The sequence below is a fragment of the Trichechus manatus genome, unplaced genomic scaffold (genome assembly GCF_000243295.1).
Source record: "Trichechus manatus latirostris isolate Lorelei unplaced genomic scaffold, TriManLat1.0 scaffold00076, whole genome shotgun sequence".
Lineage (NCBI taxonomy): Eukaryota > Metazoa > Chordata > Mammalia > Sirenia > Trichechidae > Trichechus > Trichechus manatus.
Genome location: NW_004444012.1, coordinates 12593923 through 12614485, shown reverse-complemented (window position 1 = coordinate 12614485; position 20563 = coordinate 12593923). Strand labels below are relative to the sequence as shown.

Genomic DNA, 20563 nt, shown 5'->3' with positions numbered 1-20563 from the left:
GTTTAAAATTTAAAATAAATTCCATCTTTTAGACTTATATGTCTATCTACCACAATCCTTAGAGGCAAGAAATTTCTGATCTCCTGTCTTTCTACATTTCCATGACAACAGGGACCCAGCAGTTATGTTAGGCTTTTGTAAGGATCCAGAGCTAGACTGCAAGTCTGGGTACAGGGAGAGATCCAGGATCAGGAGCTCCTTTTTAGGGGATGTCATCTACATATGAAGCATACAAATATGAAAGGTATAAGAATGTCTCTAGGTAGGAACCTCAGACCTAAGGAATTAAGACTAGTGCCAATTACAATAATTCTGTTCAAAACGTAAGCATATATTTTGCTACTTATGTTAAATTTCCCCAAGCAGTTAAGACTGGTGGAAATAAATTTTAAAATGACTAATACTTAGTCAAAACAACCTTTCAAGAAAAATTCAATTTCAAAATGATCGGATTTTTGGGAGAAAACTTTGTTTCCAATTTTATTTTTTTTAACTTCAAGGAAGAAAAATTTATGCATTTAAACTGCCCATTTAAGAAAAAAATATGAAAATAGTGTATTTTTATAAACTATTCATAAAGATGCATAAGAAAAGGCATTTTCTTCACCTGTAAGGGGTGGGATATCACGATTAACTGTTTCTTCTGATTCTTCTAAACCATTATTTATCGACGGCCTCACTTGAACTGCCTGATTTGAGTAAGCGGCTCCATTAGTTGATGTAGTAGTACTGGTAGTGATCTCATCCACCTGTTCCATATCAAGTTGTTTCACTATCTCTTCAGCTTCTACAGCCTGTCCTGGGGAATCTGATCCTGATGTTCCTGAAATCATGATTCAGTATATTCACAATCAACATTTTAAAACTAATGCAACAGAAAAACTAAATGCAGTATCACTTTACAATTTATTTAATCAGACTGATAATTCACACAGCTGAGGATAGCTCAGCTCACCGTTGAGTCTTTTCTAGACGTTTCAAACAAGACTAATAATACTAATGATAAGACTAGTAATAATAAAGACTATTACAGGTTAGAGTGATATCTGTGAGTAAAATTTTTAAGAGCTTCCAAATACTTTAGAAACACCAATTTAGTTAAATAACACCAAAATTTAGAACTTCTTTTCATTAAATTAAGCATCTCTGTTGTTGTTATGGGAAACCCTGGTGGCGCAGTGGTTAAGTGCTGTTGTTATGTGGTGTCCCGTTCACTTTGATTCATAGTGACCCCGTGTGAGAGAGCAGAACTGCCCCATAGGGTTTTCTAGGCTATAATCTTTATGGGAGCAGATTGCCAGGTCTTTCTCCCACAGAGCCACTGGGTGGGTTCGAACCACCAACCTTCTGGTTAGCAGCAGAGTGCTTAACCATTGCACCACCAGAGCTCATTCAATATCTCCATATTAACGATAATGGAGCCCTGGTGGCGCAGTGGTTAAGAGCTCAGCTGCTAACCAAAAGGTTGGTGGTTTGAACCCACCAGCCGCTCCTTGGAAACCCTATGGGGCAGTTCTACTCTAACCCATAGGGTTGCTATGAGTTAGAATCAGCTTGACAGCAACATGTTTGGTTTGGGTTTTTTTACATGCTAGGCAAGGAGCACTGGTGGCCCAATAACAAATACTTAAGTTTATTTCCTCATATACTCAGCCACCACCTTGCTGCCCCAGCTGCTTAATTTTTATTCCACTATGGAATGATACTAACGCTTCCTATTGCATTCTGGAATCCTCCAAATATCATTTTAAACAACAAAAATAAGAACAAAATAAATCTCCAATACTCTCAACTTCCTTACAGAATATTCCTTCTCTCTTGCTGCTTTAAATTTAACCTCTTTCCTTAAAACATCTCTTCTGATACTCTTCCCTCAAGGCTCTTTATTCTCCCATACTCTATGTACTAACTCAATCACAATTCATTTATCCCCGCTGCTGCTCCCAGGTCACTGGTTTTCCACCACTGTGCCAAACTACCTGCTTCCTTGAGACTGCTGTCACCTGGCTACATAATTCTTCACGTGACCTTACTGTTGCCAGCACCCTCTAATACCCAGCTACCAGTTTATGATTCTTTAATATTTAATGCCTGTCCAGTTGTTATTGCAGGTGATGTCAAAGACTCATTGAACTAATTTCCAAAGTTCTTGCCCTCTTCAGCTCGAAGTATCTTCATTCATTCTCTCTTCAGCAGTTATTACCACGGCCACACCCTGGACATGACCACTAAGAAACTGTCTCTGAAACCTAAAATTCTAATATACTAATTCCTTACCACAACCTCCTAATCTTCCAGTTATCTATCTCACACTCCCATCACATGATAGCTTTAAGCTTAATAAAGATCAGTCCTTTTATTCCAAACACATCCCTCAACGGCTTCTTCCCTGCTCTCTCCATCTAGTTAGACTTCATGGTGTATCACTTAAACCACTCTCAAGCCAGCAGACTCAGTGTCCTTGCCCCTTCGTCCCTCCACTGTCATCCATTATAGAAATTTGACTCAACCTTTCAGCTAAATAACAGATTGGCTCATAAAATAAAGAGTATCACCCGTGGGTAATGAGCTCCTTTAAAAAATCATCTATATATGAGGCCAAAAACCAAAACCAAAAACAAACCCACTGCTGTCGAGTCAATTCCGACTCACAGCGACCCTACAGGACAGAGCAGAACTGCCCCACGGGGTTTCCAAGGAGCAGCTGGTGGATTCAAACTGCTGATCGCTTGGTTAGCAACCATAGCACTTAACCACTGCACCACTAGGGCTCCAATTTGAGACCAAATGGTCAAAAATTACTCTAAAGCAAAGATAGAAGGTTTAAGTGGGCAGGGAAACTAGAGTATTGGCAATGGTACAACCAGAACAGAATAAATGAGAACAATCACATATTGTGGAAAATGTAACCAATATCACTGAGTAATTTATGTAGTGGCTGTTGAATGGGAACCTAATTTGCTGTGTAAACTTTCACCTTAAACACAATTAAATAGTATTAAAAAAAAAAAGAAAGAAATCCCTCTTGAATCAACCTAACCAACTGGGTTCTTGGGCCTTAGTCCCAGGCTACCGAAGAAAAGACTGTTCCTATTCCAAATAAAGCCCTCTAACCTTAGCTAGGCCCATAGCACTGCTGCTCAGCACTTTTTTGGGGGATGTGTTAGCTCCTTTTTCTTATTCCCCACAGCAACCATTCTAAACCTTCAACATTCTTTCTCTTCAAGTCCACCAGGACAGTCTCAGCAAATGACATTATCTCCTTAAAAAACAAAACAAAACAAAAAAACTATCAAACATTGACTCCTTCCTCCCCAAACATGTTTTTGTGTGCACCTTCCCTGCTTCTTCCCTGATGCTGGAAGATGTCCCTTCTTCCTATTTCAATTCTAATCCTTTACCAGTTCTCTTGATCCTAACCCTATCAGTAGTCTCAAGAAACTATCTTCATTAGTTATTCTTCTTCCCCTTCTATTCTCAACCTCTTCCTCTCTATCAGACGCCTCCTCCCTCTTTAAGTTTGTCTCCTTCATGTTCAAGTTCCTCGTAACAATCATCTTACTCTCCATTTTACTCTTCTAAGCCAAGGGCGTTAGGCTTCCAACTCTAACCACTCTTGAAACTGTTCTAGCAAAAGAAACCAATGAACTTCTACTTGCCAGATTTAGTGGTGTGTTTTCAGTGCTCATTTCCTTCTGTCTTTATTATTGTTTGACCCTGGTTGTTTATATTCTTTCTTCCTTTGGCTTCTATTACATGAAGTCCTTCCTGGTTTCCTCCATATAGTTGGATCCTCTTACTTTGTCCAGTCCTTAAATGCCTTCCCACAAGATTCTGGTGGGATTTGGATTTTGGTCTGCTGAATTCATTTACTCCACTGGTTTCAACTAATATCTATAAGCTGATGATACCACAGTCGACCGTTTAAATCCAGAATTATTCTGAGCTCTACATCAGAATGGCAAATTGCTACTAGACTTTCTTATTTGGTTGTCTTATGGCATCTCAAACTCAGCAGAGCCCCAATTACATTCAATTATCTATCTCCCAGAAACTTACTTCTCCCTCTTGAATGTTCTACCCCTGTGTCACCTTAACTTCTCTTCTTTCACCTCCAATCTCTGCCCAAAATTTGTTCATTCTACGTCCTCTGATCTGTTCCTTTCTTTGCTAATGCCATAATTAAGGTCTCATCAAGTCTTATCTGAACCACCGCAAGTCTATTAATTGTTCTTTCTGCCTCCAATCTCTACATTGTAGAATCAAGCCGATATACTACGATTACAGTGAGCCTTATAAAACACCAGTTTAAAACCTTTCACTTGTCCCCCACCGACTAGGATAAAATTCAAACACCTTACCACTTTAGCTCTACAATCTGACTTCCTTGTAATTCTCCTACATTTATTGTACTTATTTACATGTAGCCCTCCCTCTTGTAAAATATAATAAGCTCCTTGAGGGCAGGGAGCATGTGTTAATCATCTTTGAATCTCCTGTGCCTAGTACAATGGCTGGAACACTGCAGGTGCTCAGTAAGTATTTGTTGAATAAACTGAAATCTTCACAACATTCCTAATATGTAAATATAATCATCCTATTTCATGGATTAAGAGGCACAAGAATTTAAAGAACTGGTCCAAGGTAACATGGCTAAAAGAATGACAGAACTGGAATTTTAAAACAAGTTTAATTCCAAAGCCCACCCTCTTTCCACTATATCAGCATTTCCAAAGACGTTCCGTGGAGCACTAGTTCTAGAAGATGCTAACAGATGTTTCACAGAAAAGAGTTTTGTGGTCAAGTATGTCTAGGAAATACTGCGTTAAACAGGGCTTTTGCTTTTGTTTTTTTGTTTTGTTTCTACTATAGGACCCCACAGACCTTTAATGTGCTAATGTACATTATATTCTCCCCCAGGACATCTTGATTTTACATCACACCATTCTGTCTTTTAAAAATTGCACTATCATCCAGAAACATAATTAAGATCAGAATTTAAATAATCATGCAAAGAGCATTTAGTGCCTATCCTCTTTCTACACGCCCAATATTATATCAAACCCCACAGTAGATGCAAAAATAAAGATATGATCTTTTGCCCTCAAATAATCTAGAGACTAAATTATCATACATGAAATTAGGCATATGTAGTCAGAAAAGACAAGACACTGGCTAAGCAATTAAAAAAATAGGTAGGGATAGAATCCTATTTTGATGATATAATGAAACCTTCAATTCATTTGGATTAGGGCAGTTTTACTTCACTGAAGACCCTTTTGGAGGGTTGGGAGTGAGTCAAGCAAATGATGATAAACTGTTAAAAAAAAAAACCATCTAGCTTAGCTTATTTAAAAATATTCAACACAATCAATATCACAAAACAATATATGTATTAACTGTTTAATTAAAGAAGCTAGTCTGTTCTGTAAACCTTCATCTAAAGTATAATAAAAAAATCCAACGAATTCCATTTTATTAATCTACAATACTGAAAATGTGTGTAGACTGTCTCCTATGTACACTCTAAGAATCACAGAAGTCATCCCAACACAGAAAAGATAAAACTTTTACTCCAGCCCAAAGTTTATCATTATCATCTAGTTTTTCAGGTAATGAAGAGCTCACTACAATAAAATTAAACATAACATCTTTATTTCAACCACCAAAAAGAAATGCCTTTTAGGAGCTTTTTTTATTGAGGTTGAATATACACAAAAGAACAGAAAACAAACATAAGACACTGACAAAATATGCCAGTAAAATAAAAAAGATCTTTTAATAAGGTATGAATTTTTATAAATCAAATTATGGTTAATGGTTTATACTTACCATTTTTATTTGCTGGTGAAAAAAAGTTGAAAACAGGAGAAAATATGGTCCCCAACAATGTAGTCCGCGGAGGACTGCCGGAGCAAGGATTATCTTCTAATTTTCCATTTTGTTTTACATGTTGATTTGTCATTTCGTAACTACCAGCTTCTAAGAAAGAAACAGAGGGAAAAAATGGAGCTATGATCTAGAAAATACTGACTTTCAGAAATGTGATCTAAATCATTCATTTTAAAAATAACTTTTTCTCCTCAAGATCTTCTTGTAAACTGATTAATGTTCAGGAGAGCTTAAAGAAATCCTGAGGTAAATCACTTGTAAATGATCCTTATAACAAATTTATTTATAATGTTTGTAAATGCTAAAATTTACTGAGTTGTCCCCCCCCCGCCCCGCCCAAAGAAGACTTGCATCTAGAATTATACAGACATACAGAGAAAATTTCTGAATGGCTTCAAATCAACACAGGGTTAACAAAAAATGAAAATTCTTTGTAAGCAAAGCAAACCAGTCTCCAATATCTGAATAAAAAGTAAAAGATTCTGCTTTGTTTATTTACATTTGGGGATGTTTCCTACTTTGTAAAACCTTTCTGCTCATGTACTTCTAATGAATAACAGCTAAATAAACAGGAGCAACACAGCTCTACTGAAGCAGAAGATCAGGTATAGCAGAGTCAAAAGTTACTTAGGACATTGAGGTAGTGATTTCAGAGTGATTAAGAAGAATAACCAGCTGTTTTAAGTTTCAAATAAATAAAAATTTTTCACAGATTTTTGGAAAATATAAAATTTAGAAAATAATTTTGATTAATTATCCTTTGACCCTCCAAAACTTTACTTGGTGTCTACTGTATTTCTTTTCTTATCTGCTCTTTTTTAACTGGTTTCTTCTTCTCATCTCCCTCAGCTCATTCTCCTTTTTCTCCTCAATAGTCACTTCTAACAAAAACACACATCACTGCATTGGAAGTGCGTGTAGGTGGGGGAGGTTGCGGGGGGAGAGAACTGTTAACGCCGTTGTTTAAGACAGCATTGGTTAAAAGGCAGCACTTCATACTCTTAAGTGTTGTTCTTTATAGTCTTCTCTGCTTGTCCTGCTTGTCTGTCACGTTTTTCTCTTTGTTTTTGACTTTGAGGACCTTCTCAGATGTACAGTAATGACCTAGAATAGGGTTCATCAATAGCAGCACTGCTGACATTTGGGCAGGATAATTCTTTGTTGTGGGGGTGTTCTGTGCACTATAAGATGGTTAGCAGCATCCCTGGCCTCTACCTGCTAGATGCCAGTAGCAAACTCCACCTCTATCAGTTATGAAAACCAAAAAAGGTTTCCAGACACTGACAAATGTCCCATGGGGTGCAAAATTGCCCTGAGGACCACTGACCTGAATGATCCAAGTCCCCTCTGATTTCTTAAATTCCATAATCCAGAAACAAATATTTTGTACATACTTTAAGTCACAATTATTGTTTTAAGAAACGAATTTATTAGAGATAAAAAAAATGTAGCTTCATATACATTTTCATGCTAAACAGAATAAAGCTAGCTGTCCTACCCTTATTTTAATCCATCAAAGTAGATTTTTTAAAATAAAAAAGAAACATCAGGTGAGATCTCTGCTTATACCTAAAGAAAACAATATCTAAATATTAACAAACCTCCATTTACTTGACTTTTCCGTCTTACTCGAGATATCTGTTTGTTAGGCTTTTCTCCTGTTCTTGGTGTTGATGTGATCAAATTATTATCTATATCACGTTCAATTCTACTCCGTTTCGAAGGATTTTCTCTCTCTTCCTTAAGATATAAGAGGGAAAAAGAGGCACTGAGCACAGTCATTCTGCCTCATAGGTTACATTTTAAAAACGATATAATATGGTGTGATGTATCTCACCCTGTTTTTCACATACAGGAGAAACAAACAAAGTTAATATCCAAGAGTAGAAAACACAGGAAATTTGACAGTGTTTTGAGAGTATTTGCTAATGTGCTTCAGAATATACAATATAATTACAACATCCCCACAATTCATTTCCTTTCCCCAGGGTCCATTAGATTTTCCATGTTCTTCAATTATACAGTGTGCTCTGAATTTTAAGCAATTTTCCCGTATTCTTAGAACTGCTCTGAAGAACAGAGATGGCCTCCTTGTGCATTCAGGGTAGGACGGAGAACCCCCCTGGAACTGGCTGGCGTATTATTTATTACCAAAACTGACACAAAAAGAATAGGGTCTGCCACTGCTACACCCCATTGCCAACCTCAGTACTATCAATGCCCAAATTAACACCAAGAAATCTACCCCTTAACAACGCTTTCTATTCACGGCCTTTTATGGAGCAAGTCCACAGGTCCAATTTATACTATTCTTGTAGTATTACCGACTAAAATAGTATACCTCAAGCAATAGCCTGAACTATTTTTCTCCATTTGTAAATCTATTTTTCTCGTTTGAAAAATTTTTCTAAAGTCCTTTAAAACATGAGTGATTTTCTTATATTACTGTATATTGCCTTATAATTCCTTGTGCTTTATAACTCTTTGCTGTTTTGACTTATGTATATAAGAAACATTCTTATTTAACAGGAATAATTTTTCTACTTCTCTTCATTCTATGCTTTTATCCAACAGCAACTAATATATTGTTGTGTATTTTGTGAAGGCTGAATACTGCTCTGTTAACTCTGAACAATCCTTGGGATTGTAAATGGCCAAAATGACAATTTCCTGTTTGGATCAAAACAAAAAAAATATCACTCAGTATAGAATTTTACTTTTACTCAGCAGTTTCTCTAATTGTAGGTAGTTCCAACAAAACAATATGGCACTGTACCACAAAATAATGCCTCGGTGATCTGATTCAACAAAATTCTTTAAATTTTTAATGCCTGTCATTCACCTGCATTTTAAAATGATGAACAGGAAGCCCATATTATTTTTTTAAATACAGGTGAAAGGGCTTTTACCTGGTATGACAGCCAAACTGAGAGTTTCTCACTTTCCTGATGAAGTATAAAATTTCAACTCCCATTATTCAGGATCCCCTTGACCAGTTCAGCAAAAATCATGTAGAAACCAACATACCATGTTATACTGATATTATTCCCCTTATTTACCAGTAGTGTATCAGCTAAGTGATGTTATGGAGGTACCATATACTGTAGCAGAACAGACTATACTGCAGTCAGTTAAAAAGACATTCAAATACTTTAGCTTACGTCTCTAAAAAAAGACAAGGAAGCTATTAAGATCAAAATCAAAATTCTATAGTCATTCACTATTAAATCCTATTCTTCAAAATAATGCATTCAAATGTGATACATAAAATATGTGTACTGACTGTTAAATGAGAAACTAATTTGTTCTGTAAACCTTCACCTAAAGTACAATAAAAAATAAAAAACAAACAAATGTCTGATGATGCTCCAATTCTGAAAGACAATTCTTTACATAACCCTTGTCTTGGGGACATTTTTAGACATGGTATGATTTTTAGAAGAGAAGCTAGGAGAAACAAGGTTTCTACATTACCATACAGGTTGTTTTACTAAATTTAAAAGTCCTGCAATGTCTTCTCTGAAATTTATATTTTTCAAAGTAATCTCTAAGATATGCTTTCAAGGAGAAAATTCTGAAAAGGTCGTGGAGGTGGCACAGTTCTTAAATCTCTCCAATCTCAAAGTAAATACAGACAGCGCTAAAAAACCAAAAACCAAACCCATTGCCACTGAGTTGATTCCGACTCATGGCGACCCCAGGTGTTACAGAGTAGACTGTTTCGTAGTTTTCTTGGCTATAATCTTTACAGAAGCAGACTGCCAGGCCTTTCTTCCATGACACTGCTGGGTGGGTTCAAACTACCAACCTTTAGGTTAGCAGTCAAGTGCGAACTGTCTGCACCACCCAGGCACCTGCCGGAGAACTAAAGAGCCAACAAAAACCCAAAGGCAGTATTTACAACAAAACCAGGTAACAAGGCAATTCCCAAAAACCCCAAACTCCAAGTGGATGACAGCAAACTACAAAGAGCCACAACGCTTGGGTGCCAAAAGCACCAGTGCACAAGAAAACAAAGGAAAGCAACCATGTGTGTATGACAGACCTGAAAACAGGAGAACCTGAAACAGTTAACAGGTATTTATCAGAAAGCATGGCAGGCCAATCTGAGAACAGCAAAGGTGTCCATGGTGGGAACTAAAATGAATGCAGAGTCTATCTCCTATGAACTCTTGAAATTGACCAACCATGGCTCCTATCTAGAACAGGGTCCCACAATGAGCGGAAACTAATGGGAGTGAAATAAAAATTGCATTGGACAGGCACAGTAGAGAAAGGAAAGAAAAGTTCCAGATAAAAGTGGAGATGGGGTAAAGAGATAGGAAAACTCAAAAACAGTACATCACTATTTTTGAACACTACACAAAAACAACAAAACTAATTAGATAAGCTATCCCAAACCACACATCTTTCTAAAAATTCAGGAAAGCTAATTTCACATAAAAATGAAGCACCTCCGCTGTGGGGACCACGGTCTCGGGGAACATCTAGCTCAATTGGCGTAACACAGTTTATAAAGGCAATGTTCTACATTCTACCTTGGTGAGTAGCGTTTGGGGTCTTAAAAGCCTGTGAGCAGCCATCTAAGATACTCCACGGGTCTCACCCCTTCGGGAGCAAGGGAGAATGAAGAGAACAGGATACATGGAAAAGATTAGTCCAAAGGACTAATGGACCACAGTTACCATGGCCTCCCCCAGACTGAGTCCAGTACAACTAGATGGTACCCGGCTACCACCACTGACTGCTCTGACCGAGCTCACAATAGAGGGCCCTGGACAGAGCTGGAGAAAAATGTAGAACAAAATTCTAACTCACAAAACAAAAAGACCAGACTTACTGGCCTGACAGGAGAAACCCTGAGACTATGGCCCCTGGACACCCTTTCAGCTCAGTAATGAAGTCACTCCCAAGGTTCACCCTTCAGCCAAAGATTAGACAGCTCCTCCTCCCCCAAAAATGAAGACCTCCCAGAAGTGCAAAGGTCAAAACCACACAAATTATTATAATAAAAAGCACAAGACACAAAAATAACACATCTACAGATAAAGAAAGCGTATTAGAAAGACATTATACAAAAGAGATCTAAACTATAACCTATTTCAAAATAACACAAAAGACATTAAAAAAAATGATATGAGACATATATTAAGAGTTAGAAAAACTCAGAAATGAGTGCCACTACTAATGAAAGGATTAGAAATAAAAAAAAAATTATTTCAGAAATAAAGACTAAACTAGAAGGAACACAAGACTTAATAAATGCAACAGATTATACCTTAAGAAAGGAGCTCTGGTGACTCAATGATTAAGCGCTCCACTGCCAACTGAAAAGTTGGAGGTTCAAACCCACCCAGCAGCTCCACAGGAGAAATATTCAGCGATCTGCTTCTGTAAAGATTACAACCAGGAAAACCCTACACGGCAGTTCTACCCTGTCACATGGGGTCGCTATGAGTTGGAATTGACTCGTGGCACCCAAGAACAACATACCTTAAGAGAAATAGAAGGTGAAAGTGGAAAAAAAAAATCAAAATGAAATCAAGACAGAAAAGAATTCAAGAAAATGTGACAAATGCTGAAGATAGACAAAGAAGATCCAGATAGAAAACAGTACTCCCTAAAGAAGAAAACCAAACTACGGCAACTGAACAAACACTAGAAAACCTCCCTCAAATAAAAATAGATCTGAAACTACTACAGATCGAAACAGCACAATGCTACCTGAAAATACTGACCCTGAATGACCAATACCAAGATATATTCTGTAAAATTATTAGCATTTAAAGAAAAAAAAAATTATTTGGAGAACAAGGAAAAAACAAGTGATTTATTAAAAAAAGAAAATTAGATTATCATCAAATTTGACAGCAATAGGTTTTATGCCACAAGAAAATGAAGTAACATATTTAAGATAAGCAAGGAGAGAAATGTGAGACAAACATTTTATATATACCAAAACTGACTTTCAAGTATAAGAGGAACTGTTATCAACATGCAAGAACTCAGAATGTTGTTCCTATGAATTTTTTCTGTGGAATTTACTAGAAAATGAGCTTCAGACAACAGAAATGACTACTGATAATGATATGAGGACTGAGGATAAGTGTTAAACATATCAAACATATAGAACTAAGACAAATGAGGGGTAAAAGAAAGTATTTAATGACTATATGCTCAGAAAACATAGATAAAAAAACAATAAAAATTGGTGAGAGCATATGTAAAGTTTTTTGTTTCTTTTTAAAAAACTGTTCATTGTAAAGACATTCTAGGACAGAAAAGCTGATAGATTTCATTTCCAGAAGATCTGTACAAGAAATACTGAAAGTTCTTTAAGTATAAGATAAACAGAATTCTAAATCTGAAGTAAGGAAAGATCATCACTAAGGCAAATACATGAGTAAATTTAAAAGACCTTTATTATAAAGTATCCCACACACGTATGTAGTATCATTTCCTTAAAAGGGTAACCAGATCATTTACTGGAACTAAAAGTTACCAATGGAATTTAGCAATGATGGAGCCAACTCCTGGGGAGTTGGCTCACTGGATACATAAGAAAACGCAAAGGAACAAGAAGAGAGCCAAATATACAATCTCTCGGTTATTATCTGTAATAGCTAAAACGAAAGTAAGGGAGAATGTTGGGGCCTGGTCCTGATGCTGGGCCAAGCTTGGATCCCAGCGAACAGAAGCTATAGCCACTAGCCTCACGGCTGCTTCCAAAGTAAAAATTATGCTGAAACAATAGATAGTGAAGGTTATGGTGATTCAAAGAAGGTTAGGGTGATTTGTAAGAACAGGCAAAAAACAGAGGGGAAAGAAAAAGAGGAGTGTCAAGGGATTCATCCCAGCAGGATGGAAATCTTTAAAAGATTAAGAAACGGGGGGAATAAAATTGAGGACATTGATGAGGTCAAAGTAAAGGTTTTAATCTAGCACTTTCAAGAAATTAGCTATACCGATGGGAACCCCTGCTAGTCCCTCAACACTGAAGGGCCCCAAAGAAATCTGCTTTATTTACCCTAGTTTGAAGGAATTTTAAAAAATACAAAGCAAAGATGACAACGAGAAATCTGGTCTCCAACTGCCTGGGGCAATGGTCCCACAATCTAATTAAAAAAAGACTAATGGAGAGGGCCTGGGTCCACTTGTCCAACCCCCAGCTGGACACCCAAGGCCACACACATGAATGGGTAAAATGATCAGGAAGTGGAAAAGAGACTTTTTTGGATTCCATGTACTGTGGTTCCAAAACCTGTTGGTGAAGTCCTAAGGGGGGCTACAATCAGACTGGTACATATTACAATGGTTGACAGGATTAAGGAGAAGTTCAGACAAAAAGTGGTATGCTTGAGCAGGCTTTATGTGAAATGGTTGTGTCTCTTTTACCTGAAATGTATTACGGAGTGGATACCGTTTGTCTGAGGAACACTTCCCTTATGTAATGTAAAACAGAAGGTATGTGAATCCACTCTTTCACCAATATTGACTGGACACACTAAATGGGAAACAGTAAGACTGCCCAAGCGTATCAGGTGAACCTGCTGCTGTTGAGTCAATTTCAACTCATTAGTGCCATGTGTGTCAGAGCAGAACTGTGCTCCACAGCCTGACACCACATAGGTCACTAACCAAATAGAAGTTGGAGCTCTGGTGCAGACAGATTCTCTGTACAATCATCCTGTGTGGAATGTAGACTGTGGCTATGACAAGTAAGCCGATCTTTTGGTTAGCAGCCAAGTGCTTAACCACTGCACCACCGGGGCTCCTTACACACCTATTAGCATGGCTAAAATCCGAAACAGTGACACCACCAAATGCTGGTGAGGATGTGGAGCAACAGGAACTCTCATTCATTGCTGGTGGGAATGTAAAATGGTAAAGCCACTTTGTAAGATAGATGGCAGTTTCTTACAAAGCTAAACATAGGCTTACCATACAATCCAACAATTGTACTCCTAGGTATTTACCCAAATGAGTTGAAAATGAGTAGTCCCAACAAAACCCTGCAAACAAATGTTTATACTAGCTTTATTAATAATTGCCAAAAACTGGAAGCAATAAAGATGTCTTCCAATAGGTGAACAGATAAACAAACCGTGGTACACCGTATGATAGAATGTTATTCCGTGATAAAAAGAAATAAGCTATCAAGCCACGAAAAGGTGTGGAGGAACCTTAAATGCATATGGCTAAATCAAAGAAGCTAGTCTGAAAAGACTACACACCGTATGATCCCAAGTATATGACATTCTAGAAAAAGTAAAACTATAGAGACAGTCAAAAAGGGTTCAGGGAATGTGGGGGAGGGATGAATATGTAAAGCACAGGGGATTTTTTTTTTAGGATTTTGAGTAACTGTTCTGTATGATACTATATTGGTAGATACATGACACTGTGCAGTCATCAAAACCCATAAAACTGTACAACACACACAAAAAAGTCCTCATGTAAACTATATACCAAAAAAGAAGCCAAACCCGTTGCCGCTGAGTCGATTCCAACCCATAGTGACCCTACAGACAATTAATATTAACTAATAAGATATCAACATTGTTCATTATAACGAATGCACCACACTATTGCAATATGTTAACAAATTGTATGTACGTGTATATGAGAGTATTGGGGGTAGGAAGATATGAGAACTCTGCTTTCCCACCTGTTATGCCATGTAATCTGAAAAAAAATTCCAAGACAAAGCAGGTGGTCTTAGTCTCATTTCACTGTCATACTGAGGCTCGAAGGGGTAAAGTAACTTTCTGTAGTCGCTCAAGTTGGGTAGAGTATAAATCTACGGCATCTGACTCCTGGCTATTATTATTCATTCTTTCTTTAATAACTTTGATGTCTTTTTAATGAAGTAATACATTTTTATTGTACAAACTTAACAATTCAGATAAATTATCTCCTTACTTAGGTAGTAAATAATATTATCAAGAAACAAACTTTTTTTTTTTAAAATAAAAGAAAATGAAGTAAAAGGGACTCAAGAAAAAGAGTAAGAAAAATTTTCTTCTGCTTCCCATAACACTGCTAAAAATCAAAAGGCTAAGTGGGTAAGTTTAAGTGGAATAAAAAATGTTTTTCTTGAACTGCCATTAAAAATTTGGCACATAATAGTTTTAAAAGTAAAATAACACCAAAATACATATCCTCTTAAAGTGGGATCTAGCAACATCAGATTTCTCATCTTTACATGCTTAGACAAAACAATCTACGCTTCACTTTTAATGATATAAGTACAAGATAAAACCACTACCTTAGGTGTGCTTCCTTTGATGAATTTTTTAATTGAAGACAACAAGCCGGTTTCATTCTTCGGTGGTTTTTCTCCTCCTGAAGGTAGGCTATCATCAACCTCTGAATATTTCCTCTTTGCTCTGGCAGTACGTTGTGTTTGGAGTTGATTTGATTGCTGAGAAGCCTTCCGTGTTCTCAGCCTCATCTTTTATGGGTGCCACATGTAAAACTATAGGAGAAAAATAACAAGGATGATTAAAATTAAATCTAGCATATTCATATTATAGGAACCTGGGTGGCACAAGCGATTTGCGATTGGCTGCTAACCCAAAGGCTGGTGGTTCAAACCCATCCAGCAGCTCTGCAGAAGAGAGGTCTGGTGAACTGCTTCCATGAAGATTCCAGCCAAGAAAACCCTGTGGAGCAGTTGTACTCTGTAACACACAGGGTCACCATAAGTCAGGAGCTGACTCAACAGCAGCCAGCAACAACAACACTCATATTACAGAGGAGGTAAAAAATATTTACAATTGGAGAAAATATGCTTGCTTATATAATAAAAATCTCTTGGTTAAAAAACAAACAAAAAAATCCTAGGTCTCTACGGGACTGAAACGAGAAACTAACATTTTAAGTAGAAGGCATTATACTTTGTGTGTGTGTATATGTGTATATACGTATACATATATATATGTGGAGCCCTGGTGATGCAGTGGTTAAGAGCTTGGCTGCTAACTAAAAGGTCAACAGTTCAAATTCACCAGCTGCTGCTTGGAAACCCTATGGGGCAGTTTTACTCTGTCCTATAGGGTTGCTATGTCTCGGAATTGACTCCACGGCAACGAGTATATAAAACCTTCCTAACAACCTCTGAAATATTATATCCTATGATCTAAAGTAAGGAAAACATAAAGAGTGTAATTGCTTTCTACAATACTATGCTGCCTCCATCCATACTGACATTATCACTTATTTAACCATTCATTCATTCAGCACTTACCACATTACAGGCACTGGACTAGATAAACACTGAAAATACAATAGTAAACAAGACAGGGAAGATTTCTGCCCTTCTGGAGCTCACAATGTAGTAGGAGATACCCTCAGTCAAAGAATGACTTGCATGTGCACAGATTCTAATACTCAACTCACTATATGTGTGACAAGAGTGGTCGGATCACTTTGTGAGATTCCAACCTCATAACACATAATGATACTTTACAACTGAATTCACATTGGAAGAAAAGAGACCATCTACTTAAACCCTCTCATTTTATAGATGGGAAAATTAATAGCTAGCAAAACTGTCCAAACATTTAGTTAAGGACATACCCTGGATTAGAATCTGTGAAACAAAGACTACTAAACTAAGAATCAAGAGATGTGAATTCTAATTCTACTTTAGTCACAGCTAAGTTACAGTCACTTAATTGTGATTTTTCACCTACATAAAGAAAACATTTACCTTATCCTGAGGCTCAAAATAAACAAGGTATTGAAAAGGCTATTCCGTGAAAAGGATGATAAAGATTTTCACAACAGTGTAAGGTGAAAATGATGATAAAGATTTTCACAACAGTGAATGGATTCAGACAAGGTCAAACTCCATTTAAGCATTCTAAACACCAACAGGTGTAGAAACTCCTGGCACAGTTTAGGATTTTCACTGACCAATTAGCAAGTCTCAGAAGCTGTGGTTTTTACTAATTCAACATTAAGAATCACAGGAAAAAAAAAAAAAAAAAGTTACAGCTATATAGAGAGAACTCCAAAGATTCCACATGAAAACTATTGGAACTAACAGAAAGATTCAGCAGAGTAGCAGGATACAAGATCAACACAGAAAAATCAGTTGGATTCCTATATATCAACAAAGAGAACTTCAGAAAAGTAATACCATTTATAATAACCCCTAAAAAGATGAAATACTTAAGAATAAATCTAACCAGGGACATAAAAGACCTATACAAAGAAAACTACAAAACACTATTGTAAAAAAAGAAAAAAGACCTACAAAAAAAAAAAAAAAAGGAAAAACATACAATGTTCATGGATAGGAAGACTCAACATCGTGAAAATGTCAATTCTACCCAAAGCAATCTACAAATACAATGCAATCCTGATCCAAACACCAACAGCATTCTTTAATGCAATAGGAAAACTAATCACCAGCTTCATATGGAAAGGAAAGAGGCCCCAGATAAGCAAAACATTATTGAAGAAAAAGAACAAAGTAGGAGGCCTCACACTATGTGATCTCAGTACCTACTATACAACCACGATAGTCAAAACAGCCTGGTACTGGTACGACGACAGACACACAGACCAATGGACAGAATTGAGAATCAGACGTAAATCCATCTACCTACAGTCAGCTGATCTTTGACAAAGGCCCAAAATCCATTAAATGTGGAAAAGACAGTCTTTTTAACAATTAGTGCTGGCAAAACTAGATGTCCACCTGTAACAAAATGAAACAGGACCCATACCTCACACCACACACAAAAACTAACTCAAAATGGATTAAAGACCTAAATGTAAAACCTAAATTGATAAAGGTCATGTATTAGGATATATGGAATAAACAGAACAGAAACCATTACTAACAATGCACCAACACCAGAACATAAACTAAATAACTTGGAGCTCCTAAAAATTAAATACTTATGCTCATAAAAACATTTCACCTGAAGAGTGAAAAGAGAACCTAGAGACTGGGGAAAAAAATTTTGGCTATGACATCTCTAACAAGGGTCTAATCTCTAAAATCTATAGACTACTTCAACACCTCAATAACAAAAAAATAAATAATCCAATTTAGAAATGGGCAAAGGACCTGAACAGACACTTAACCAAAGAAGACATTCAGGTGGCTAACGGACACATGAGGAAATGCTTGTGATCATTAGCCATCAGGGAAATGCAAATCAAAACTACAGTGAGATACCATCTCACCCCAACATTACTGGCACTAATTAAAAAGAAAAGAAAAGAAAAGAATACATGTCGGAGGGATTGCGGGGAAACTGGAACTCATGCACTGGTGGTAGGAATGCAAAATGGTACAACCACTATGGAAAATGATATATAGTTTTTGTTAGGTGCCGTTGAGTTGGTTCTGACTCATAGCAACCCTATGTACAACAGAATGAAACACTGCCTGGTCCTGTGTCATCCTCACAATCGTTGTTATGCTTGAGTCCACTGTTGCAGCCACTGTGTCAATCCATCTCGCTGAAGGTCTTCCTCTTTTTTGCTGACCCTCTACTCTATCAAGCATGATGACCTTCTTCAGGGACTGGTCCCTCCTGATAACAGGAAACAATATGGTGCCTCCTTAAAAAGCTAGAAATACCGTGTGATCCAGCAATTCCACTCCTAAGAATATATCCTACAGAAATGAGCACCATCACATGAATAGACGTGTACATCCATGTTCATTGCAGCATTATTCACAACAGCAAAAAGACTGAAACAACCTAAGTGCCCATCAACAGATGAATGGATAAACAAATTATGGTACACACTTACAATGGAACACTACACAATGATAAACAACAATTAATCAGCGAAACATCTCACAACACGGATGAATCTGGACAGCATTATGCTGAGTGAAATAAGTCAACCACAAAAGGGCAAATCACTATTATAAAAACCCAATAAAAGGTTTACACATAGAAAAAAAAAATCTTTGATGGTTACAAAGGAGGGGAAGGTTGGGGAGAGAAAATCACTAACTAGATAGCAAACAAGTGTTAACTCTAGCGAAGGGAAAGACAATATACAATACTGGGGAAATCAGCACAACTTGACCAAGACAAAGCTATAGAACCTTCCCAGACACATCCAAACACACTGAAGGACCAAGTGACTGGGGCTGAGGACTGGGGATCATGGTCTCCGGGGACATCTAGGTCAACTGGCATAACATAGTTCATAAAGAAAATGTTCTACATCCAACTTTGGTGAGTAGCATCTGGGATCTTAAAAGCTTATGAGCAGCCATCTAAGATACATGTATTGGTCCAATCCCACTGCAGCAAAGGAGAATGAAGAAAACCAACAACACAGGGGGAATATTAGTCCAAAGGACCAATGGACCATATGAACCACAGCCTCCACCGGCCTAAGCCCAGAGGAACTAGATGGTGGTGCCTGGCTACCACCCCTGATGGCTCTGATAGGGATCACAATAGAGGGTCCCCGACAGAGCAGGAGAAAAAGGTAGAACAAAATTCAAATTTACAAAAAAAGACCAGACTTACTGGTCTGACAGAGACTGGAGAAACCCCCGAGACTACAGCCCCAGACACCCTGCTAACTCAGAACTGAAGCCACTTCCGAAGTCTGCCTTTCAGCCAAAGATTAGACAGGCCTATAAAACAAACAATAACACACATGAGGTACATGCTTCTTAGTTCAATCAAGTATAGGAGACCTAATGGGCAACACCTGCCCAAAAGCAAAGGCAAGAAAGCAGGACAGGACAGGAAAACTAGACAGAATAGACACGGGGAATCAGGTGGAAAGGGAAAAGAGGAGAGTGCTGACACATTGCGGGGATTGCAAGCAATGTCACAAAACAATTTGTATATAAATTTTTGAATGACAAACTAATTTGCATTGTAAATTTTCACCTAAAACAAAATAAATAAAGTTAGAGGCCTGTATATACATAGTGTCCACTTCAACAAGAATCCAGCAGACGAGTTCCAAAATATCTTCCCAAACAGTTACTTGTTTTCCATAACCAAATGGTCCTCAGTTTTAAGTTGCCATCCTCCCCCAAAATAAATATTGCTTTTTCCTCTGTGGTACAATGTATCACTTTTACATGGCTTTTCTCACCCTGTTCTTTTGACTCCTACAAAACTACTGGGTGGGACTATGCAAATAAGGTAGTTGTAGACCACCAGGGGATTTGACAGCTTGCTAATAATGCAAATAAGGGCATGGACACCCAGTGGAGGTGGGATCCTAACGAGGGGATTGGTAGTTTTGCCACTGGCTAGGCTTAAAAGAGAGCCAATTCCAGAGCAGAGACAGAACCTCGCTACTACTAACAAAGAACAGCTAGGAGTGGAGCACGTCCTTTGGACGCGGCTCCCTGGGCTGAGAACCTCCTAGACCCAGGAGACAGACAGCTGTAACACTGGATATGTCATGAGACAGTAAGCAGTGGTGGCTGAGAAACAGCAGCAGCAGAACCAGGAGACCGGTGCGAGATGTGCTGACCTACAGAGTGGGACAGCTGAGTGCTTTCAGGCAGGAGGCTTACTGGTGGAGTGCAGTACCTCCAGGCAGGGCAGAGGTAAGACCAAGAGGCTGAGGGCCAGAGATCTGCCTGTAGGCACAGCTGAGAAGAAGCTGTCCTGATCGAAGAACTGGATCCTGAGTTATTCCTGATCCTAAACTGTAA

At 37.7% G+C, this 20563-nt stretch overlaps 1 protein-coding gene across 8 annotated transcripts in view; it reads right to left on the bottom strand.

Moving 5' to 3' along the window:
• The window catches only part of CTDSPL2 (CTD small phosphatase like 2), a 102039-nt gene that overhangs the window by 23263 nt on the left and 58213 nt on the right, over positions 1-20563 (bottom strand). For 7 of the 8 annotated variants that reach the window (XR_002824756.1, XM_004380702.3, XM_023735224.1 and 4 more), the window contains exons 2-5: positions 15161-15370; positions 7494-7632; positions 5833-5982; positions 608-823 (exon numbers count right to left, since the gene is read on the bottom strand). Coding sequence is in view for 7 of the 8 variants with exons in the window: in XM_004380702.3 (XP_004380759.1) it covers positions 608-823; positions 5833-5982; positions 7494-7632; positions 15161-15346 (691 nt within the window). In the remaining variant the exon portion in view is untranslated. The remainder of the gene's footprint in view (positions 1-607; positions 824-5832; positions 5983-7493; positions 7633-15160; positions 15371-20563) is intronic. The other variant, XM_023735227.1, reaches the window with a different exon arrangement.